This window comes from Polypterus senegalus, chromosome 8, assembly GCF_016835505.1.
Source record: "Polypterus senegalus isolate Bchr_013 chromosome 8, ASM1683550v1, whole genome shotgun sequence".
Classification (NCBI taxonomy): domain Eukaryota; kingdom Metazoa; phylum Chordata; class Cladistia; order Polypteriformes; family Polypteridae; genus Polypterus; species Polypterus senegalus.
Window position 1 is genome coordinate 89,197,576 of NC_053161.1, and position 26,079 is coordinate 89,223,654.

Genomic DNA, 26,079 nt, shown 5'->3' on the forward strand with positions numbered 1-26,079 from the left:
CCATACAATAACAATAAAGGAATTCAATTCAGTTCAATAGAAGAGAGCATGTATTTACAGATAATGACAACTGGCTTTTAAGTCGATTTAGATTTCCAACAGCTATTGTCTTGGAGCTCTTCGTATCATTTTTAAGATGAAATGCATTAAAGTATGAATATTACATTATACTGATATATTTTTAACTTAATTTAAATAATGTACACTTTTAATAATTAAATGTGTGGGCATAGTGGCACAGCACAAGCAATGAGCTGGCGCCCCATCCAGGGATTGGTCCTTCCTCATGCTATATGCTTGCTGGGACTAGATGAATAGATAGATGGAAGTGCGAAGCTTACAGATGGTGTGACATATTTTAAAGCTGCTTATTGTGTGGTGATTGGTTACATAGTGAAAGAAAAGAAAGGACAGGAATTGGGGGTTGGTACATTTGAGAGTGACAGTACTGCTGCATTAAATTATTACATTGAGGGTCGTACACCTTCCATCAAGCATCTTGTAGAAGGCAGGAACAATACCTGGACAGGACACCAGCTCATTGCTACTACTGTGCCCCCATATTTGATACATGCTTTAAATCATTTCATCATGAAAATGATATCAAATATACATCTTAGTATTTAATTTGTAGAGAGAGCTGTAATATCATGAATGTAATGTATTCTGAATCATGTCGGTGTAAGAGAAAGCCTGTTTAAAAAGTACATAGTGATTCACACATACGGAACACATACAATACAAAGCATATAACATGCTATTTTAGTTACGATGGGATCGAAGAAACTCTATTAAATTTAACATTGATTTTAAGATAAAGTTTACAATGGCTATGCCTCGACTTTGATATCTGACCACTTCTTTTTTATTTCAGGCACTGTGCAACTTTCTGAACTTGAACTTCCGCATTTCACCATCACTCTGTATCACTCAATCAACTTCCTTTTGTTTTTTATACCACTGCTTAAGCCAAAAAATGGCACATTTTTCCTTGCCTCCACTTTCATTCGCTGAAATTCTTTTAATTTTATGTGCTTTTGCAATTCTCTTTTAACCAAACACTGAACGGTGAAGGGGATGTTTACATTTATTTGCATATTAAAATATGGAAAATTCTAGGAGGAGTTCGGGTGGGATGGCAGGCGCGTGCACGTGCATTACTTTTCATGCTGAATGGGATTTATGGAACTGAAGTGTGCATTGATACACCATGTTTTAGTGGGAGTTCTACACACAGCGTTATGCATGAGGCCTCATGTCATCCAGTGTTCAAAACGTGCATATATTTTTTGCTAAAACACTGCTAATTAAATAACTCCGGAAAAAGAAAGTAGTTCACAAACAGGAAGGCTCTTCACATAGGGTCACACTCTTGAATTGAAGATCGCTTCTTCCCCTCTTTCATGGTCAAGAGCTCTGTTCTCAATTCAAAATCGTGACCCCATGTGAAGAGTATTCCTGTTTCTGCACTACTTACATTTTCTAGTCATTTATTAATAATGTTTTAGCAGAAAAATAAATGCATTTTGAATGTTCTGACTATGCAAGTGGATAACCTGAGCTGTGTAGATTAGGCAGCTCAAATAACAAAAGATTTTTTTCATGAACATTTTATTCTCTCCAGCACTGGTCACCATTCTATAAAAATTTACTACAGTAGAGTCTCACTTATCCAACATAAACGGGCCGGCAGAACGTCGGATAAGGAAAAATGTTGGATAATGGGAGGTTTTAAGAAAAAGCCTATTAAACATCAAGCTATGTTAAAAATTTGCACATTACGAACCTAATAATCATGTTTTACAACAATTAACTGACAAAATGAACTTAGTTACAGAATTGTCTGAAGTTAAATACAGTATGTAATGTACTTAAAACATTCAGTCCTGTGATGATTTAAAGACATTTTTGACTGTAGTCTGCTTTCCTGACAAGTGCTGTTTCTTCGCTGCCAAGTCTCACCATCTTTGCAGCATCATTATGTCGATTCCTGTAGCTTCTTCTTGTTGCTCAATGTAATTATTTGCAGTTTCTAGAGCCTTAACTCCGTCACTCATATAGTCAACATCCGTACGAGCGTATACTGTTTACTACAGCATTGTGACTGCATGTGTGTGTTTGTGCTGTGACGCGCAAGTTCCTGTCTTGCACCCGAAAACATGAAGCTGAGTCTCAGTACTTTAGCAACACCAGCTTTATTCAGCTTGAAACAGGAACAGCACGGTTATTTATTGTAGCGGGATCTGCCACTCTCCTATACACATACACAGCAGTCAGGTAGGGTCAGGGGAAAGTAATATTGTGCCCTGTGCATTTATAATGTTCCTTGTATCACCCATCGACGGCAGGCACTTATAGCATGTCCGCAATCTTTTCGGATTCGCTTTTATGGCGAACTGCTACAGCGCTGGGAGACTGTAATTACTTCGGGATGCTCTTCCACATGTCGTCCCGTTAGGTGGCATCCCACAAGAGTTTAGAAACTCACTCACACCAGCCATAATTCTTTTCAAAAGGTAAAGTGCAGGTTAATTTGCTTTATGTATTTTTACTTTATATTTTGTATGAATCATTTTTATATTAATAGTTTTGGGTTGTGGAATGAATCATCTGAGTTTCCATTATTTCTTATGGGGAAATTCACATTGATATACTGTACGAGTGCTTTGGACTGCAAGCACGTTTCTGGAACGAATTATGCTAGCAAACCGAGGTTCCACTGTAATAAGCTACAGTAGAGTCGGGAGCAAGAAAAAATAGACTACGCTCACGCTCACAACTTGCAGTTCTTGTTTTTTTTTTTTTTCGGTGGGACGTCGGATAATACGGAATGTTGGATAAGCAAAGGTAGGATAAGCAAGACTCTACTGTATGTCATTTTTTCATGAAAGCATCAGATTAAAATTCTTTCTTGGCCACCACTACAAACTACATGAGGTAACAACTTATACATTGTCCCAGTTAAATGTATGTCCTGTTGATTTACTGGGACAATGTACAAGTAAGATTTAAGGCCAGTACTAAAAGTGCCAGAGAGCTGGCTATATCTTGGCTATCAAACGAGAACGCCATCAACAGACATTTGGACATAAACCCAGCATATGCAAACTTAAGAACATGTTCATAATAAATAAAACTTTATAACAACTACCCCCCACGTAATGTTTGCTATATATTGCCTTTGATTCTTGTAAATCTAAGCATTATCCTCTGATAAAGGCCCCTGGCAAGGGCTGAAAGCTCAGGAATAAAAACTACTTTATGATACGTGATTCATTTTCTCTCTTTGTAAATCTCCAGCTGCAAATATATATATAGTCATGTACGTGTCCATGGGAGGCAGTCTAAGAGCTTAACTGGGAATAAAATACAGAGCCGGGGTTGAACAACAGTACTAATGCCTGTTCTCCCTCTTCCACAGACCACCAGAAGGAAAACCTAGCTAAGACTCCAACCACTTTCTCTGCTACATCATGCCCTTCTGGAGACCTCATTTCCACTTGAGATCCCTCCCCATCCTGTCCTCCACCTATAAAAACCTAAGCCTTCACCCTTTTAGACAGTCTATGTTTGACTCAGTCTAGAATTACAAGTCGTTATTTTGGCTGTTACTATATTATACATAATTTGGGTGCTGTATTTCTTTAAAGAATAATATGGTATGCATTTCTCTGTTAAGTACATGGTTAGGTGTAAAAAGTGCCACATCATACCACAGATATGACCAATTAAAACATTAATTTAATAAATAACAAAGGAAACTGCAAGGCAAAAACTATAAAATTACCATTTTTCTTGTCTTTTTGTGATGAATTCATTAGTTTAGTCAAGTTTGGCCTCTGTGGTTTCTAGAAGTAATAAAATAAAAAAAATAAAAAGTCCAAGTGAACATTAAAAGTAAAAGTATCCATTATAATGAGAACTTTTTGCACCTGTTCTCTCAGAAACAAACAAAAAAAAAATATATATAGTGCGTTATTTCTTCAAATATATATCTTTCTCAGACCCACGTATTCCATTTCAGGGATTAGGGCTACTAGGCTTATATCTTATACAAGCAGCACTTAGCCTAAGGCTGAAAACAGCCCTAACCAAGAACTGTTCTATCGCAGGGCCCACTCACATATACTTACAAAGTCACTAAGGTGCAAGTCTGGCATCACTGATTAACCTAATCCATATTTCTTTGTTGATATGAGAGGGAAAACAAATTAGTATGCCAAGGAAAAACCCCATACATTCAGAAGGAGAGAATGTAAACTGGATACTGATAACGACTAAGAACAAAACTCGAAGCCTAAAACACTGGATCCAGCAATCAGCAGCACTGAAGTCTCTGTTTCCACTACACACTACACAAGGAGTTACATGAACAAAATAAATATATAACAGATGACTGTAATGTTTCAATATAACAAACTAAACAGAGTATAGAAAAGCCTTGCTAGCACCTGTTAACAAGAACTGATTTATAAAATACTGTCAGGAGTGCGATTATTCAGCTCAGCTTATGGAGACTAAAAATGAGACACAGGTAGGCAAGAGAGGTATGACTATGAATGCCAGAAGAATAATGTATCTCTGTTCTCTCCACAACTCAATGGAAAAATTATTCTGGCTGAATTACTCTCACTAACCTACTTATCGAATGTCCATATTATAAGATCTCCAAACCAGAAATAGGCTATATGCACACAGTAAAGTTGGCATACTTCCTGTGAAATCTCGGCTAGCTCAATTACTGTTGTTCTGTTCTGCAGTTGTGATTTTTGTGTAGTGGCGAGAATGTCCAAGAAAAAGAAGTTTCAGCATACAGATAGCTCTACAGCTGAGCATTGTGTTGTACCTTTACGTTCAGCTACCAGCAAGTACAATTAAGGTACTTTGTTTTCATACATTTCCATCTGATGTTGAAGGCAGAAGACAGTGTGCATATTGCCTATTCACTATTTCTGACCAGATGGCGGTATGTCTCTATAATTCTCTGTGCAACAGTAATCACTATAACCTCAAAAACAAACAGGACTATCCTACAATATAATATTTTTAATATTAATAATTAGGTCATTGAAAATGGGCTCAGCAAAATGACATTTTTGTTATACTCTGGGTTAGACCAAATAAAAACTACTTTCTACCAGAGGAGTGAGGAAAGCATATCAAATTTAATGTATATTATTTTCATATCTTTCAGTCCCTCTATTTTATATATATTAATGTTATATATATATGTATATATTTATATACTGTATATAAACATTAACTGTGAGGCAGCAGTGCCTGACAATGAGCACCACCTCGTTGGATGAGAAATGTTACATCAGTGGTAATTCTGGGGGCAGTCAATGGTATCAATTCCTTAATCCCCCAGGAACTGCCTGCATGCTCTCTCTACATGATGCTGGGCATTGTCGTGCACCAGGAGGAACCCAGGACCCACTGCACCATTATAGGGTCTGACAATGGGTCCAAGGATTTCATCCCAATACTCAATGGCAGTCAAGGTGCTGGTGTCTACCCTCCACGGATGTCTCCTCAGACCATCACAGATTCACCACCAAACCGGTCATGCTGAACGATGTTACAGGCAGCATAACATTCTCCATGGCTTCTCCAGACCCTTTCACGTCTGTCACATGTGCTCAGGGTGAACCTGCTCTCATCTGTGAAAAGCAAAGGGCAAATGCTAATCGAGCTCCACAGTGCCGGGCAGTGAGCACAGGGCCCACTAGAGGAAGTCGGGCCCTCAGGCCACCCTCATGAAGGCTGTTTGGTCAGAGACATTCACACCAGTGGCCTGCTGGAGGTCATTTTGTAGGGCTCTGATAGTGCTCATCAAGTTCCTCTTTGCCCAAAGGAGCAGATACCAGTCGTGCTGATGGGTTAAGGACCTTCTACGGCCCTGTCTACCTCTCCTAGAGTAACTGCCTGTCTCCTGGAATCTTTTCCATGCCCTTGAGACTGTGCTGGGAGACACAGCAAACCTTCTGGCAATGGCATGTATTGATGTGCCATCCTGTACAAGTTGAACTACCTGTGCAACCTCTGTAGGGTCCAGGTATCACGTCATGCTACCAGTAGTGAAACTGACCGTAGCCAAATGCAAAACTAGTGAAAAAACAGCCAGAAAAGATGAGGAGGGAAAAATATCCGTGGCCTCCACCTATTAAACGATTCCTGTTATGGGGGAAGTCTCATTGTTGCCCCTCTGGTGTACCCGTTGTTAATGTCATTAACACCAAAGCAGCTAAAACTGATTAACAACCCCCGTGTACTACTTAACTAACCAGATCAATATCCCAGACATTTCATTGACTTGATGCTATACTCCGATTAAAAAGTGTTCCTTTAATATTTTTGAACAGTGTGTATGTGTATTATATATTATACTGTATATAAATATATTTTTGATTTAAATTGAATCCTCAATGAATGCTAATAACTAAATGTAACAATCTAAAATTCACATCCTTTTCTGCATTTAGAGAATGTTATGTTACATTCCTATGATTAAAACAACAAAATGTTCTGATAAAAAAACATTTAAAATACCTACATTTATACAAAAACCTTAGATTTGATAGTGTTTAACAGAAAAAGTAAGGAAAGCATTAACAAAATTATTTAAACCTATTTATTAGTTATGAATAATTTTGAGTGAGAGTTGCATAGTAGGAAAGCTCTGTATTAAAGTAACTGCAAAATTATTTCTTAAGGCAAAATACCTTGGGGCTAAAGTCAAAGTCCTCATCTTCATCAGATGAAGCCCAAGAGTCTCCAGCTCTATTGGATGCCCTAGGCATAAGAAATCATATCAGTCAGTCTAGTATGTCATGAAACCACTGAGACAAATAAGGAACTATTTTTCCTTACCGACTAATAGATTCAGCTTGGGAATCATCATCTGCACCTACAGAAAAAAAACAAATACAAAAGGTATAGTTATTAATGAAAAATATAAATATTACTATACGAGTCAACAGAGAAGGCTGCATTGAATTAGTATTTAAACCTATAACTAACAAGATCTTACTGATGTTTAATTTTGAATTTGATTCTTATACTGGAATGTGTAAAAACATATTGTCCAAGAAAAACACATGCTTAGCCACAAACAGAAAAATTATTAGATATCTTGTATACAGTCTAATAAATTATGTTAACTGCAAATACCTTATATGATATTATATGAAATGTTTGTATGAAAAACTATATTTGTATTCACTAGGACCAATATTAAACTGTAATCTTCAGATACCTTTCCCTGAATCACCTGCTTCTGCTGCCTGCTCTGGAGCTTGCTGCATTTCTACATCCATTCAAAAGGAAAGGCATGAAGACAGATGAAACAATGTAATCAGGAAAATGTGAACAAACTTGTACGAGAAAATAAAATCTTTAATGTAACACAGTAATGGCTTCAAGTTTGTGTACCTGATACCAGGAATCAGAAATTTTAAAAGCTCACAACTTGAACTACTCATAAATATGAGCAGGAACACATACAGTAGAAATTATGTAGGGAATATTAATACATTACTTTTTATGTCTATGTCAGAGTATAGCTATCCATCCATTAATTTTCCAAACAGCCAATATTCCAGTAATTAATAAGTCTACTAATAATAGCACCTGGTCCATATATAATCACTATGTTTATACAAAAAAAATGCATCTAAACAAAAAGTGAAGAAAACAAAAAAACACATGAAATGCTGATGGCTTCAGTCAGGGATACTTTACTAAAACATAATTATTTCAACTGTTATACTGTTATAGTTGGTATACCGTCTTTATCTGTAGCTGGTTCTCCCAAAGTGAAACCTGACTCTGGGCTTCGAATTGGGCTAGAGAAGAAGGATGCACCTTTTCCTTTGATGCTGTCACCATAAGAGACTGGTTGCTGTGATCTTTTACTGGTACCATGCTCAATTATTAAATGTGAGCATCTATATAAAAAAAAAAAAGCATACATTAAAATTACAACAAGCAAAAAAAACGAATAACATGGATCAACGACCTACATATAGTATCTCAGTTTTGTCAGAATTAGATTAATCAGAATTTTAGTAATATCACTTCCCAGGAATGAAAGTTAAAGAATGGAAGGGTTTATTAAATGTATATTCATATTCTTGTTTTTAAATCTTAAAGGCAGGAATCAGAGCTCTGCAATTGTCTATTTTAATATAATGTAGATCATTTGAAGGCAGTATGCTCTTACATACTGTATTTTACAAGAAACCAAAATAAGTCTGCTTAATTACACAAAATATTATCTCAGTAGTATGACAGAAGAGAAGGAACAACATAAACTACATAACATTTTTTGAACAGCTACTGATCACTTCTTTGCTCACGAACTTTGTACAAATTACCATAAGACTTTAACAGTTCACATCTAGCTTCAACATATAGGTGAGCTCTAACCACAAAATGGGCTTGCCTTACGGTAAATAAATTAGCAGTACAGCACTGTGACATGGAGACAGAAGTTTATTTCATTTGCTACTATGGTCTGGGTACACCTTAGCCATTTCCTTGTCCAGAAGGCACAAGATTGAATTTTCTGCAACCTGGCTTACTTAAAACATCCCACCTGTTCTAAGATTTTACAAATAAAGATTGCAGACCAAAATAGACTGAGACCCATGCTTAAATGAAGAAAGTTTACCGAAATCAGTACCTTCCACAGCATGTTTCCTGTGTTAATTAAGCAACTTTTTCAGCAGGTGTAGGACTATGTATAAAATTACTTGAAAAACTTTTCTACTTATAATTCTGGCTAGCTTGTGGAATGATGCAACCACAGTGACTCTGAGAGAGGCATGACTAATTGCTGTGTATTTATCATGAGCTTCAAAACGAAAAACAACTGACAATGCTGACGATTCATGAGAAACACTTTTCAGTGTCACGTCAAAATGCACACCAGGCAACAGCGACAAAGAACAACTATAATTACATACTCCTGGATTTTAAGGACTATGCATTAAATTTAAGATGCAGTGAAATAACAATTTTAACTCACATCACTACAAATTCTAGCAAAAGATAAGAGTGGTTTTAACAAAAAAGGTTGGAGCTTCTCCAGACTAAAAGTATTAGCACATAAACTGCAAGTAGTAATAAATGTGTGTGGGTATGCTGGTGCAAAAGCATGAACAATGGAACAACTACCAATCAACGACAAAATGATGAGAGGCCTACTTGGAATAAAGGTTGCAACATCATGAAGCTCATTTTTACCGACAGGGTTCAATCATGCTCATTTTACTAATAAACAAGGAAAATGCTAATTTCCATATCATGGCCCTAAATGATCATTTCCATCATACCTCTCATTCAAAGGTAGTAATCTATCACTTAACATACACTCACCTAAAGGATTATTAGGAACAACATACTAATACGGTGTTTGACCCCCTTTCGCCTTCAGAACTGCCTTAATTCTATGTGGCATTGATTCAACAATGTGCTGAAAGCATTCTTTAGAAATGATAGGATAGCATCTTGCAGTTGATGGAGATTTGTGGGATGCACATCCAGGGCACGAAGCTCCCGTTCCACCACATCCCAAACATGCTCTATTGGGTTGAGATCTGGTGCCTGTGGGGGCCATTTTATTACAGTGAACTCATTGTCATGTTCAAAAAAAACAATTTGAAATGATTCGAGCTTTGTGACATGGTGCATTATCCTGCTGGAAGTAGCCATCAGAGGATGGGTACATGGTGGTCATGAAGGGATGGACATGGTCAGAAACAATGCTCAGGTAGCCCGTGGCATTTAAACAATGCACAATTGGCACTAATGGGCCTAAAGTGTGCCAAGAAAACATCCCCCACACCATTACACCAGCCTGCACAGTGGTAACAAGGCATGATGGATCCATGTTCTCATTCTGTTTACGCCAAATTCTGACTCTACCATTTGAATGTCTCAACAGAAATCGAGACTCATCAGACCAGGCAACATTTTTCCAGTCTTCAACTGTCCAATTTTGGTGAGCTTGTGCAAATTGTAGCCTCTTTTCCAATTTGTAGTGGAGATGAGTGGTACCGGTGGGGTCTTCTGCTGTTGTAGCCCATCCGCCTCAAGGTTATGCGTGTTGTGGCTTCACAAATGCTTTCCTGCATACCTCGGTTATAGCAGTGGTTATTTCAGTCAAAGTTGCTCTTCTATCAGCTTGAATCAGTGCCCATTCTCCTCTGACCTCTAGCATCAACAAGGCATTTTCGCCCACATGACTGCCGCATACTGGATGTTTTTCCCTTTTCACACCATTCTTTGTAAACCCTAGAAATGGTTGTGCGTGAAAATCCCAGTAACTGAGCAGATTGTGAAATACTCAGACCGGCCCGTCTGGCACCAATAACCATGCCATGCTCAAAATTGCTTAAATCACCTTTCTTTCCCATTCTGACATTCAGTTTGGAGTTCAGGAGATTGTCTTGACCAGGACCACACCCCTAAATGCATTGAAGCAACTGCCATGTGATTGGTTGATTAGATAATTGCATTAATGAGAAATTGAACAGGTGTTCCTAATAATCCTTTAGGTGAGTGTATAACTTATCTTTAATATATATTTTTTAATCTGCCACAATTTTTAATAAATGTAGCACTGACATACTTTATTTTCTATATAATTAGGTTGCATCTCTTTGCTACGATATTGCTGAAGGAAATGCCATTAAATCCTCTAGTGTCAATATCTGTTGCATTGAGCTGATTACTATACAGACAAGTTAAGAAAATATTCAGTACCCTAACATTTGCATACAGTATAATCACAGAATATCAAAATACCTAGTATCTGTATAAAATGTATAATATTTTAGCCACCAATCCTGCTTCACACAAATTAAAATATGATATATGATATGATATGAGGAACAAGGAAGGAGGTTGGTGTATTCAAGCCACCCACCAATTCAGTTCCTCAAATTGCTTTTATCGATCACAGGGTTGCTAAGAGAAGTTTCAACATATAGAATCGAACAAAAGCAATTTTAAAAGAAACTCCCTGTGAAGAGATTTTTCTTGCAAAAACCAAAGATATGATTTTAAGCACAATACTTGAACAAATTTATCAGGAAAGCCTGCTCCTTCAAAAGGTGAAACCTGGACACACTGAAAACTTCTTGTGGAAAAGAGGATGATGGCAAAATTGGATGCCATCTTGAAAAATCCTCTCCTGGACAGGAAAATCTCTCTTGAAGCATTTTTAAATGACTGATTGGCTGTATTGTCTGTCCTGTGCATCCATATTATTGTTTTTATTAATCTGCTGCTGTATGAATCTGAATTTCGCTATGGGAATAATAAGGTTTATCTAATCTAATTTGATAACTGACTTGTATTCAAAGGAATAAATCCTTAACCAGATTTTCAAAATCAAATGGATGAACTCATCACTAGTCAATACTGTAATTCATCTTCTTAATCTGTAAAAATGTATCAACATAAAGGTAAACAATACTGTAATTGCAAAACCACTAGTGGTGTGTTCCCCATTTCCTACCTGCAATTAGAATTTGCTGAAAAGGGTGTTAACAAATTTTGTGCTTGCTTAAAGAAATAAGGTGGTTCACACCCACTCTAGCCAGGTTATCAACATATAATCACATCAAATGTACACAAGGTGAAAGACAGTATGGCCAGGACAAAAATAAGCAGAAAGCCAACAAAAGTCAGAAAAAAGCTTCCTAAATGTACTGTCAAAACTGTCATTTTATAAAGAATATGAACGGTGGAGAAATGGTATCTGTGATCATAAAATTCACCCCTGGAAAGGTATATTATTGCATTGTAAAGTGAAGCTTAGCAATATATGAAGGACTAGGATATACAAAATTACAATGCAGTTATTATATTTTACAGATACCTAAAACCTCATTTTACAAAAACGATATGCAAACTAAACATAAAATTATTTTAAATTTCTAAAAAAGTGAGTACATTTCTTTTATTACACTGTTAAAAAGTAAAACAGGCCTAACTTACGCATGATGTCCATTCATAACTGCATAATCTTCAGCAGTCCATCCTTTATCTTCTTTTATAGATATATCAGCATTATACCGAAGCAGTAAACGAACCATATTTATCTGACCATTATTAGCAGCAAACATTAAAGCTGTCCTAAAATAAAAACATCATTTAAAAACAGTTTTAGTTCTCTTAGTATTTACTAAGCTCATTATCATTTTCTATTGATAATTTATTTCCTCTAACCAATTTTGCAGTAATAAAGCCATTGTTATTTCTGATCTTGATTCTCTTATTTTTGAAATCAAAATATTAAGCGTTACTACTTTAACTCTCAATTGACATGACAGTCCATTAATATTAGCTAAACCCAATTCATTAACATCTTCATAGAGATTAACATCTCCATAGATACACTCTAGGGAACATTAAAAACATACAATAATTGAGAGGACCAATAATCACATATGACTTTCATAAAAATAAATTGCAAACAAGAAAAGCATCAGAATTACATTAATTTCAAAAACTAACCAATAATCTCCAAGATCACTTAGTGCTGCGCTGTCTAAAAAGAGAACTGAATGTTTGATTATATCATCATTAACAAAGAGAAAAGGCTGATGAGGTTTTATCATAACACACAAGAAAAGAAATTTGGAAGAAAATTGCACAGCTTACTACACTGGAACTAAGATTACTGAACACTGAGAAATAACTTATTTGTTTAAGGAATATAATAAGATTTTATACACTATGGAGTATAATGAATATGAGGCTTTGGGCAAAAATTTCAGTAAAACAAAAATATGTGTACAAAGATTGTGTAGGAAGAAACAGGATAAAACATGGAGGCTTTCTGAATCCAAGGTGTAGTTAATTCCTTAGAAAAAGGAAAGGCCACATGTCCAGATGGCTACTCATCCCAATATAAAATAAAAACAAAAAAACAAACAAAACACTATCAAATCCACCAAAAGCTAAAAGTTGTAATTGTTGTTTTCCTAATTAAGACACTATGAACTTCAATATTTTACTATTAACTGATCACCTTTTACATTTCTGTTTTCTCTCTATTATAAAAAAAAACCCTCGGAGGGAGACTAGGAAAATGAGACTTGATGTTCTCGGAAGACAATCTGACGTCCCACAAGAGACACTTGAATGTCACGTGAGACAAGGCAGTGAGACAACATTTAAAACAAGTTCACGGACATCTAACCAAGCAGTTGTTGGAATGCTTTTGGCAGACAGACATCATGTGCTCCCAGCTCTTAAAACAACGACAAGCAACAAGCAGAACACACAGCTTGCCAGCAGCAGCGGGAAGCCAGCATATGATCCGACCACTTCTCCTTAGCCTGCGTTCACCCTCCGCTTTATAACGCAAGCGGCAGAGACACGAAGTGGCAAAAGGACAGCTGTTGTACAGGCTTTACAATAATCGACGCAAAGCACAACAAGCAGAAAATGCAACACGCCACCAGATGATCCCACTGCAACTCCTTAGCGTGCGTTCAGCCCCCACCACCCCCAATTCACAATGCGAGTGGCAGAGACACAAAGTGGCAAAAAGGACAGCTGCTGTACAGGCCTTTAAATGAAAGACAAGCAGCACGACAAAAAAAGCATGCTGTGCTCATCTGCAGTGAGCTGCGTGTCTTGCTTGTCACTTGTCATTGTTTTAAGAGCTAGGAGAAAGTTAAATTGCCTGTCGTGGGTAATCGGATATACAATTTTAAAAGCTTTTTTTTCCCTTTGGAATTGTTTCAATTTCATTATTTGCACTTTTACTTTAAAGTTTCATCTATACTAATAAAAGGCAAAGCCCTCACTCACTCACTCACTCACTCATCACTAATTCTCCAACTTCCCGTGTGGGTGGAAGGCTGAAATTTGGCAGGTTCATTCCTTACAGCTTCCTTACAAAAGTTGGGCAGGTTTTATTTCGAAATTCTACGCGTAATGGTCATAACTGGAAGCTGTTTTCTCCATTTACTGTAATGGAGATGAGCTTGAACGCCGTGGGGGCGGAGTTTCGTGTGACATCATCACGCCTCCCACGTAATCACGCAGTACATAGAAAACCAGGAAGACCTCAAAAAGCGCTGAAGAAAACATGCATTATATAATTGAGAAGGCAGCGAAGCAATAAGAAGCGGCAGTGACATATACAACCATATTCATGAGTTCTGCTACTTCGGAAACAAAGCACGATGTAAACCTACACTTTAAATTAAGTTCATAGACAGGCTGCCGCTGGCGTTTGTAATTTAGTGCCTGCCCATATAAGGCCGTCCGTTAGCGGCAATCCAATAGCAAACTCCACTAAATATTCACGGGTAGCACGAAGGACTGTGCTTATGCAGAGGAAGATGAGATGGTCAGGGTGGTGTTTGCAGTGCACAAACTCAACAGAAACTGCAAAAGAGAAAGTTTTAAGTGCCAGGACTAAGGTAACATTAAATACAGCCATGGACATAGCTACGAGATGGCACCAGCACAGCTGGGAAAAAGTCGATGCATGTGCTCGTGAACTGAAGCAGTGCACAGATAAAAGCAACAGTTCCAAAAGCTGAACAAAACAGAATTACACAATTGAAAAGGCAGCAAAAATATGAAGCGTCTGATACATACAAGCATATTCATAAATCCAGCTACTGCGGAAACAAAGCACACGTGGAAAAAGTCAATGTCCGCTAAAGGAAGACAGTGTAAAAAACCCGTGCATGCAGTGTGTCAGGTCTCAGATAAAGAAGAAGGCGAGCTGTTTATTGATGCAGTAAGAAGCGAATCGATGAATGAAACCTGTCATCTTTACAGCGATTGACAAACACGGAATGTAACTTGAACACAACACATCCTACAAATACGAACCTGATTGAAAGAAATAATGATAATCAAATCCTTGATGACAGCAACACTCAGTAACACTCACAAAACAAATACTGTATATTGACAGTCATGTTACGTTATTTTTAAAATGTTCCCTTTTCTTTTCTAGCTTTTTAACACACTACTTCTCCGCTGCGATCGCGGGTATATATATATGTATATATATATCCCGATCTACATACTCGAATAATGGATACTTTATTAGCCATCAATGATTGTTTTGGTAAAGCCATACTCAGTGTATTCATTAGATGAGCGGTAAAAAGTAAGAGCGAGGGAGGATGACTTATTGAGGCATGCAGGCTGTAGTGCGTCAACTCTATCTGAATTGCGATCACATTTAAAAAATATATCTTTTCAAGTTCTATTTAGTCCATATGTGTCAAACTCAAGGGCGCGGGCCACATCCGGCCCAGTGTAATTATATCCGGCCCGAGATCATTTTATATACTGTATTATTGTTATTAATGACACGGGTATATGAAGCGCTGGTAACACAATAAACTACAGATCCCATAATGCAGCGCTTCAGCTGCCTTGCCGAACACTTACCGCGTTAATCAAGTCTACCTTATGATGCTGCAAGTTATTGCGAAGCTAGCTCACACGATGCTGAAGAGAAAAGTTGATTCTGAAAATAGAGCCTTTAAAACCGATGGGAGGCTGAGTATATGTTTACTGAACCCGTGTGTCTCATTTGTGGAGCTAATGTGGCTGTAATTACAGAATTTAATCTAAGGCGGCACTATGAGACAAAACATCAGGGTAACCTGAATGCAATGCAGAAGATACAGAAAGCAGAAGAATTAAATAAGAATCTGACACTTCAGCGGACGTTTTACCCGTGCACAATCACAAAGTGATTTCAAGTGAAGCTGCTTTTATGGGAGACACAAATGCACCAGTGCAATTTGCCCCACTTTCCCTGTTGCCAAGTAATGTTAAACCAAGTCGTCACTACGGTGTTCCCAAATACGCACTTTGCTGATAAACTGGCGCACTGAGTTTGCACGGCGCTTTGGTGACTTTGAAGAACAAAAAGTCCGTCTACATGCGCTCGAACCTTGTGCATGTTTGGTAGCACATATCTGTGTGAGAAGCTCTTCTCAGTGATAAAGACTAACAAAACAGCACACAGGAGTCGCCTCACTGATGAGCACCTGCAATCCATCCTGAGAATCTCCACAACACAGAACCTCACACCAAACAGAAGCGAACTTGTGCCAAAAAAGATGCCAGGCGTCCAGCTCTAAAATGACATATGAGCAAAGACAACTGAATGATTTGATTTGTTATTGCTGAAAGGAACACATTTTATTTATATTTCCAGGTTTTGTTATGCAGCATGTTCATATTTGAATTTGTATAATTTTGACAGGATATATTTTTATGGAGAGCAAAATCTTTTGGGATATTTAAAATCTAAGTTTATTTTTATATAAAATTACATAAGAGTAAAGAAATTTGAATGTTTGTTCTTTTAACGTTTACTTTATTTCTAACTTGTATAATTTAGACAGGATATATTTTTATGGAGAGCAAAATATTATAAGTTGTTTAAGGTTTGAGTTGATTTATTCACGAATAATATTCCTGTCTGTTTTACCATTCCTACCAAAGATATTTCTGTCGACTAAATAAAAATTCCTTCTATTTAAAATTTAAATAGAACTTGAACAAATCGATAGTTCATAATATCCACGCAGACTTGCGTAAGAGCGGGAGTTATCCGTTTTAACAAGCAGCGTATTGCACTGATCTGAAATAGCTGTGTGTGTATATATGTAGATATGTATGTATATGTATATATATGTTTATATATGTGTGTGTGTATGTATATATATATATTGTGTGTATATATGTGTGTGTATGTATGTATGTGTGTATGTATAGATATGTATATATATATATATATATATATATAGTTTATGTGTGTGTGTAAATATATATAACAGCAACACTCATCACTCACAACAGTGACAAAACAATTACATTGACAATCATGTTACGTTATTTTCAAAATGTTTCCTTTTCTTTTTCATTGCTTCTTTAACACACTACTTCCGCTGCTGGCTTGGTATTTGCTAGTTTAAAACAATATTTGGAATTACCTTTTCTTCAAGAGCGCATTGAATTTTGATTCCGTTTTTGGAGATACATTGTGACAATGCAACGTATAACTGCCCGTGAGTAAATATTGTTTCCGTTTCTCTAATAAATAATCTGACTTTTTCTAATGTTTGTCCATGTGATTTGTTAATTGTTATAGCAAAAGCTATTCTTACGGGAAACTGTAAACATTTTAATACGAATGGCATATCAAGATCTTCTTTGGTATCTAATGTTATGCGCGGAATATATACATTACCTTTCTTGTCGCCTGTTAAAATTTGCATCGCTTCCCTGTGATCATAAATATACAAATGACCGAATTGTGCTTTCTTTGAAATTAAACTTGTCGTTGCTTTAAGTGTTGCGGGACCACAGATTCTCATAGTGTATGGTCCATTATTCTGTAAATTTACATTTTGTGCATTGAATGATGCGAAGGCGAAAAGACTTTTGTTTTCTGCTCTTTGCCTTTTATTTCGGACCTTACTTTGTCCTGCTATTTTTTCCAATTACACCTGGTCCTGATGATTAATTTCCTTTTGTTTGCGCTAATGCGATCTTTACTATGTTTTTTCTGATACTGTAGCGACTGATGTAATAAAGTGTCACAAAAGTTTTACTTGAACAATCGTCAACTTCGTAACCCCAAACAACTTTCTAGCACCCTCTTCAACCCCTCATCCCCCAGGTCTCCCCCCCCCTCCTTTACCGCATCAATCAATACCCCGCTATCAGTCTTCCATGCTGTACTCCGCCCTCCCTCAATCGGACCCAACAGTCACTTAAAACAAAAAAGGCTTCAACCTGGCTGGGACGCTACAATACTTTAGAATTTTACTGCTTTCATATTCTTTACCTTTCTCTGCATGTGTATTGCGCCATCGTTTGTTTGAGCCTTTCAAATTCCACTGCTTTCATAATCTCTTATCTGCCTTTTCTTCTCTCCAACGCTTTTGGGTCTCTTTTCTCCATGCTGCTCTTTCTTCTTTGTTAAGCCGTTGATGTTTCATCTAGAACGTATTGTCTTTATATGCTTTATATGTGTTGAGAGCACAGGATCTGTGTGTGCTATGTGCCTTTACAAGACTGAGTGCTTTGCTGGCCGTGCTCTTATTTAATATTGTTTGCGTCTCACGGGTCTTGCAAGTGTCTTCCCGAGAACTTCTGAGAAGTTCACGTCTCATCGCCCTGCTTTTCCTTTCCAGGATTTTTTTTAATAATACAGTGATTAAAAATAAGAGCAGCTCACTACTCAAAACGGTAAATTTGCGAAACACCCAGGATCAATCCCACTGGATTACATGGCAGCAGTTCTTACTGCTGCACCATGGAAGCAATTGTATTGCACTTGCACCTTTTGTGAAAGTGTTCATTTGATATTTGGATTGCAGCCTTCACACATTATACAGTTCATGATGACATTTTGTCATTTATTACTAAAACATGAAAACAATTTTCGATTTTAACGATGTGTTAACATAGATTGTTGTAGACATGGACCACACATGAAATGCATATGTTCCAAATAACGATCTATAATTTCCCCTCTAAAACTCCAGCACTTCACTCCAAGATAATCAAGGCTCAAGTTGGGAGAATTTTTTGCCCTTTCTGCGGCAATGGGGGGGATGGTATAACAGGCTGTTTGCTGCTTGTTTTGATCGACACATTTATAAGACAAAAGACACTGACGGAGTGGTGCGAAGGGATTTAAGCTGAGTCGGGTTTTTCGTAGACTTTGGTAATTCTAGTGTTAAACAATCCCAAGACAAGATACCACAGGTATATTATATAACCACAAAGAAAAATGTATAAAACAAATATTTCATGCATTAGTGTTGACCTCCAGACTCAAGAAAAGTCATGCAAGGCTTTTTTCAGGTTTTCTTAAAGTAATTTAGGTAAATGTACCAAATTAAAATGAATGTTTTTAAATCTAAGGGACAACAAAGAAGGTATCTATCTAGATAGATATTTTAATTAAACCACCACCTGGTGTAACATCTCCCCAAACCCTGAGATACAGTCAGATAGCACAGTACTGGGTTCAAACATAAGAGGTTCATCATACACAATACCAGGCACCCAAATCCTCTTGAAAATTATTAAAAAACACTTTTGATCATCATTTCCTTCTTCCACGTGTAGTTTCATCCACCTCATCCCAAAGCAAACTACTGATTCATGAAAACCGGCCTATGCCAGACCCGGGAATATTCTTGGTGCCACAACTTTGCCCTTTGGAAGGACTTCTGGGTCAGGCCACTCTGACAGTTAAGAAGAGCGACAGGGCTGTCCTGAAGGACTGCAATTCTCAGTCTGTCCTGCAGGTATCCATATTGGAGTTGCACCAATTACAGTGATCCCTCCTTGATCGCAGGAGTTGCGTTCCAGAACCCCCCGCGAAAAGTAAATATCCGCAAAGTAAAAACCATACGTTTATATTGTTATTTTTATATTGACACGCTTGGGTCACAGATTTGCACAGAAACACAGGAGGTTATAGAGACAGGGACTTTAAAACACTGCAAACAAACATTTGTCTCTTTTTCAAAAGTTTAAACTGTGCTCCATGACAAGACAGAAATGACAGTTCTGTCTCATAATTAAAAGAATGCAAACATATCTTCCTCTTCAAAAGGAATGCGTGTCAGGAGCAGAGAATGTCAGAGAGAGAGAGAGAGAGAGACAGACAGAGAGAGAGAGAGAGACAGAAAAGCAAACAATCAAAAATCAATAGGTGTTGTTCGGGCTTTTAAGTATATTTAAGTATTTTAAGCAAGGAAGGGAGCAATCTGAAGGTAGTCTTTCAGCATTTTTTACAGAAGCGTCCGTATCCTCTAGGCCAGTGTGCGAACAGCCCCTCTGCTCACACCCACTCCATCAGGAGCTGAGAATGTCACAGAGAGTGAGAGAGACAGAGAAAAGCAAACAATCAAAAATCAATATGTGCTGTTCAGGCATTTAAGTATGAGAAGCACCGCACGGTAAGCATATCGTATAACACTGAGGAGTTTCATTTAATACGTAATACGTGCTCTGATTGGGTAGCTTCTCAGCCATCCACCAATAGTGTCCTTGTATGAAATCAACTAGGCAAACCAACTAAGGAAGCATGTACCATAAATTAAACAGACCCATTGTCCACAGAAATCCGCAAACCAGCAAAAAATCTGTGATATATATTTAGTAATAATAATACATTTTATTTATACAAGGCGCCTTTCAGAGAACTCAAGGACACCGAACAAACAGATAAATAAATAAATAAATACAAAACACAATTATAAACAACTTAAAACATCAGAAAATCTAAAAATTAAAACCAAACAAAACCACTATAATTAGGAGGAAGAAGAAAAAGCCATTTTAAACAAATGTGTTTTAAGTTTACATTTGAAAGATGAATATGATTTGATATTTCGGAGATCCGCAGGTAATGAGTTCCAGTGCTTGGGAGCAGAACGGCTGAAAGCTCTGCTCCCCATGGTGGTTAGACGGGAGGGAGGAACGGTCAGATGGGTGGAGGAAGAGGATCTAAGGTTACGGGATGGAATGGCAACATGTAGAAGGTCAGACAGATATGGAGGTGCGAGGTTATGGATGGCCTTAAAAGTTAGTAGCAGAATCTTAAAATCAATACGAAACTTGATCGGGAGCCAATGAAGCTGCTGCAAGACCGGAGTAATATGGTGAAAAGATGGGATTCCAGTGATGATACGTGCTGCAGAATTCTGGACTAACTGAAGCTTGTGAAGAGATTTATTAGGGAGACCAAAGAGGAGTGAATTGCAGTAGTCCAGCCGAAGTGACAAGACTATGAACAAGAATGGCAGTAGTATGAGGAGTGAGGGAGGGCGAATGCGATTAATATTACGTAAGTGGAAGTAAGCAGACCGGGTGATGTTATTAATGTGACATTGGAAAGATAGAGTACTGTCGAGGATGACACCCAGACTCTTGACCTGAGATGATGGGGAAACAACAGAGTTATCAATAATAAAAGAAAGATTATTGGTTTTGGATAATGATGATTTTGAACCAATGAGGAGAACCTCAGTTTTGTCACTGTTTAATTTAAGAAAATTTGAAGAGAACCAGGATTTAATTTCAGAAATGCAATCAATAAGTGAGGGTGGTGGAAAAGAGGAGGTGGGTTTACCAGCAAGGTAGAGCTGGGTGTCATCAGCATAACAGTGAAAATTAATGTTATATTTGCGAAAAATATTGCCAAGGGAAGAAGGTAAATAATAAAGAAGAGGCCCCAGGACAGAGCCTTGGGGCACACCAGAAGTAACAGCGGTGGGTTGGGATGTGAAAGTTTTAAGCTGTATGAACTGAGTGCGGCCTGAAAGGTAAGATCTAAACCAATCAAGTGGAGTGTGAGTAATGCCAATCAAAGATAATCTATTAAGGAGAGTGGTATGACAAATAGTATCAAAGGCCGCACTCAGATCAAGAAGGATGAGAATAGTGATTAGACCAGAATCAGCAGCCATAAGGAGGTCATTAGTAATTTTAACAAGTGCTGTTTCTGTACTATGAAGGGGGCGAAAACCAGACTGGAACTTCTCATATAGATTATTGTGAGACAAGTGGGTGTGAAGTTGGATAGCTACTATTTTTCAAGAATTTTGGAGATAAAGGGCAAGTTAGAAATGGGGCGAAAATTATTGAAATTAGTAGGATCACAACCAGGTTTTTAATATTGGGGTTATAGCAGCAGTTTTGAAAGATGAGGGAATAATACCAGTAGTAAGAGAAGAGTGAATGATGGCAGAAATAAGAGGGACTAGAGAGGGAGGCAGGCTTTAACCAAAACTGTAGGCAGGGGGTCCAGCTGACAAGTAGATGACTTGGATTTGCAGATGAGATCTGAGATTTCAGAGGAAGTGGGAAGCTGGAAAGAAGAGAAAGAGTGAATAGGTGAGTGTAGTTCAGAAGAAATACAGAAAGGATCTGGACCAAGGTGCTGATGTATCTTTTGGATTTTCTCATTGAAAAAGACATAAGAGAATTACAGAAGGCAGTTGAGTGAAGGTGAGATGGTAAAGAGTCTGGAGGTTGTGTAACATTATTAAGTAAAGAAAACAAAGACTTGGTGTTACCTGTATTACTAGTAATTAACTGAGTGTAATAATTAGATTTGGTTTGAGCTATACAATCCTTGTAGTAGAGTAGATGATTTTATACATCTCTTTGTGGACAAAGAGTCTGTTTTTAAACAACCTTTCAAGTTGCCTGCCTTTAGCTTTCAGAAGCGAAGTTCAGGCGTAAACCAGGGGCAGAAAAGGAAAAGAAACAGATCTGGTTTTAGCGAGCCAGAGAATTAAGAATACCATTAAGACAAGTGTCATAATATGAGACCAGTTCTATGGGAGAGGATAAATTATAAAAGTCCATTTGCGAATCAATTCTAGAAGACAGCAAATTCAAGTTGATATTCTTAATGTTACGAAAGGCTATGAGGTGTGGAAGCTTAGGAACAGAAAAGGTAAGTTTAGCGTTGAATGAGAGGAGAAAGTGGTCGGTTATAGTGAGTTCATCTGCTGTAAGATCAAAAGGAACAACACCAGAGCAGCAAATCAGGTCCAAGATATGTCCTTTACAATGGGTAGGAACATCAGTGTGCTGCTGGTATCCAAAACTCTCAGGCAAGATAAAAAGTCTCTAGTGAGAGGGATATTGATATTGTCCAGATGTATATTAAAATCCCCCAGCAGAATTATATTTGGAGTAATTACAGATAGATTGGTAAGGAAGGTAGCAAGATCGTTCAAAAATTGTTGTTAGACTTAGGAGGACGGTAGACAGTTGCAATGATGGTTGGAACTGGCCCAGACAGTTGACACACAGTCGATTCAAAAGAGCTAACAGCAGGAGCAGGCAACGGCAGGACTTTCCACTTCTCGCGATAAATTATCGCGACACCTCCTCCACGGCCAGATGCACGGGGTTGACAAGTGTAAACAAACCCCGGGGGGGTGCATTCATTAAGTTGTGAAAAGTCTTGAGGTTGCTGCCAAGTCTCAGTTAAACAGAGAAAGTCAAACTTACGGTCAATGAGGAGATCCTGAATGAGATGTCCCTTGCTCGTAAGTGAGCGGATGTTCAATAGACCAAAGCTGACAATGTTGCTGTCGCATTTGACAGTGGTGTTAGTCGACCGAGCTAAGCTGGCCAACACGCTATGGTCAGCGTTCCTATCTGTGTTATGTGGAGGGTGCCGAAAATCAGACCAAAAAGAGTTAATTCCTTCGAGGCGTCCGTTGGAATCTCCGGCGGGACCCACGATGGATGTATCTCCGACGAGGGAGAAGTATGACGTCCGGGTGAAATATAGCACCGACAGCAAAGGCACAGACTGGAGAAGACGCAGTCGAAGCAGCTCAGCAGCTGGGTACTGGAGGAGGCCAGTCGCAGGTTGAATAACGTGCGACAGAAGACTCCAAACAAACAACCAAGCAAAAATCCTACCAGTCCACATTGTAGGCGAGGAGGCCACAAGCAGCTCAGACGTGAAGAGAATAAACGGTAAGTTTCAAACGAAACGGAGGTTAGGCTGAAGCTAAATGCAGACACAGCATATAGTATATAGCATATAGCCACGCAGAGATGTCAGCAATATGGCAAAAGAAATACCATCAAAATCACTAGTCTTAGCAAAATCAATATTCTAGTTACCGGCGAGCAGCGGCGACCAGTCACTCAACCGAAGTCAAATATCACTCAATTATTATAGTCAAATATTATTATTATATTATTATAATATAATATATATTATTATTATTATTATTATATATATTTAGATATGCTTACATTTAAAATCCGCGATGGAGTGAAGCCGCGAAAGTAGAAGCACGATATAGCGAGGGATCAATGTAGGCCATTGTGGGGGGGAGGGGTTTGGGGGAGAAATAGCCTTAGGAGGTAGCCCCCTACTGTCCTTCTGAGCAGGCCTCCTGTCCTGGTTAATTCCTGTTGGGATGACAGTCCACCCTCGTCCTTCCATTATGACCCCCTCCCCCAGGCAGCAGGAAACCATCCTCAATCTTGGTCAGGATGCCAAGATTGGCAACCTTAATTATATATTAATTGCACACACACACACATACATACATACATACATATTCACACACACACACACACACAGACAGACAAGAGGTGAAAAATTTTACAACAACTCAGTTAACTGCCAGAGGTTTAAATGTAAAATGGTAATGGGCTTAATTAGATTACACACACCCAAATTATATATATCAAAAACATAAATACCTTTTTAAACTGTCTGTTGAGTCTACATTGGCACCTTCTTTCAATAAAAACTCTGCCATCTCTTGGTGATTTTTTGCAACAGCTAAAATTAGGGGAGTGAAGCCTTCCTAATGGTACAGAAAAAAACGAGACATCTAATTAATAATCTGATACAAAAGGTAGGACCACATTTTAACAAAAAAGGGTTAAGTGGGTATGTTGTAATTACAGAGGAGTTAAATTCCTCAACTTCACTGGAAAAGAATCTCCAGCTTAAAATGGGACCTTAGATTTCAGGGAACCAATGTGAACTCAACCTTGGCCATGGGACAGTATGAAGTCTACCAGGTCCTTGTTCTTGCACACAAAATTCAGTAATGCAAGAAGATGCAAGCCATTTCTATTTTGAAAGAGATGATGGGAAAGTATTGGTGTTCCAGGGTCACTTTTGCCTGCTATTGGCTTCCCAGGTTTACAGAACGACATCTGTATTTCAATACTTGGCTCTAAGCACAACCTTTTTAAAAAAGGTGTTGGACTCAAAATGTGTCCCGTTTAGTCTGCTATTTAGGATAGCTCACAGTATATCTGATACAAGGACCTGAAAGTTAAATATTTGCATTTCACAGGTGTATTGGGAGGAGACATTGGATAGATTCGCTTTCATTTGGTTGCTGGATGAAGAAAATGTGAACTGATCAACTCAGCCTACTGCCTCCACAATACCATTCAGTAAAAGCAGACAGAAACCTTGAAAAGGAAAAAAAGTATATACTATTCAGATACCTTTAGCTATAAAACATCAACTGTCTATCTACCTATGTGATCAAAATGTCCAGCTGCATAACCTGTTTTGGACTTTTACCTAATACATTTTTGGGCTGCTTGTTTTTTTTGTTTGCCACGATCCATTTTTAAGACAAATGCAGCTCAGGTAAGTGGATTTATTGCTCAGGCTTGGGTATTGAAATTTCATCTTTTTTTTTTTTGTTTTTAAATACTTGCAAAAATCATAGGCACTATACAAAATATGATTACAAAAAAGAAAAAAGCAGAATGTTAATGTCTATACATTATGAAGTAGAATAAAGAGGAAAATAAAGCCAATTTGCGGGTTCCATAAAATCTACACTACAGAAGAAATTGCTTATACTGTATAATAATATGAGGGAAAAAATCATGCATTTAGTTGTATGTATGTGTTCACACATAGCTGAGCAATTTTAAAGTGAAACAGATACAAATGAGATGAAAATGGGCTGGTGAACAATTATCTGTTTCAATTACACTTTCAACATTATGTTCTATGTTTTTAACATAATGAATGAACAGCTGGACAGGATTTCTACATTACCTAAGAACAACACATCTGAAATGAAACATATTTTGAGGATACACTTAATATATACCTTGTTTGAAGCATTAACATGTGCATCATGTTCCAGCAAATGTGTTGCCAGAGACAGGTCAGGAATCATGGCAGCTAAGTGGAGTGCAGTGTTTCCATCAGTATCTACAAGATTGGGGTCTGCATTCACCTCCAAAAGATAAACTGCACATCGTTCCTGTTGGCACTGGACAGCCTATACAAAGCAAAAACGAAAAAATTGAGCTAGATAAGTTTACATAATTCAATAGATACAATTGAAAATATAAAAAATATAAATTATTGGTTTAGAGTTTTTAAACCATTTGATAACTCAGTGAGCATAATATCAGTTAGGCTTTTCAAAAAGTTTTTTTTTTGTTTTATTATTAGCTACTGGCAATGTTGCTTGACTTTATATAATATATTACATCCATTATATTATGCATTACACAAAA

The 26,079-nt window shown here is 37.7% G+C and overlaps 1 protein-coding gene across 6 annotated transcripts in view; it reads right to left on the minus strand.

Annotated features, from left to right (window-relative positions):
- The window catches only part of si:ch211-272n13.3 (ankyrin repeat domain-containing protein 26), a 179,689-nt gene that overhangs the window by 133,205 nt on the left and 20,405 nt on the right, over positions 1 to 26,079 (minus strand). For 5 of the 6 annotated variants that reach the window (XR_005634684.1, XM_039761406.1, XM_039761408.1 and 2 more), the window contains exons 4-11: positions 25,665 to 25,838; positions 24,277 to 24,383; positions 12,010 to 12,147; positions 7,789 to 7,949; positions 7,259 to 7,309; positions 6,874 to 6,910; positions 6,726 to 6,795; positions 3,788 to 3,848 (exon numbers count right to left, since the gene is read on the minus strand). Coding sequence is in view for 5 of the 6 variants with exons in the window: in XM_039761406.1 (XP_039617340.1) it covers positions 3,788 to 3,848; positions 6,726 to 6,795; positions 6,874 to 6,910; positions 7,259 to 7,309; positions 7,789 to 7,949; positions 12,010 to 12,147; positions 24,277 to 24,383; positions 25,665 to 25,838 (799 nt within the window). In the remaining variant the exon portion in view is untranslated. The remainder of the gene's footprint in view (positions 1 to 3,787; positions 3,849 to 6,725; positions 6,796 to 6,873; positions 6,911 to 7,258; positions 7,310 to 7,788; positions 7,950 to 12,009; positions 12,148 to 24,276; positions 24,384 to 25,664; positions 25,839 to 26,079) is intronic. The other variant, XM_039761409.1, reaches the window with a different exon arrangement.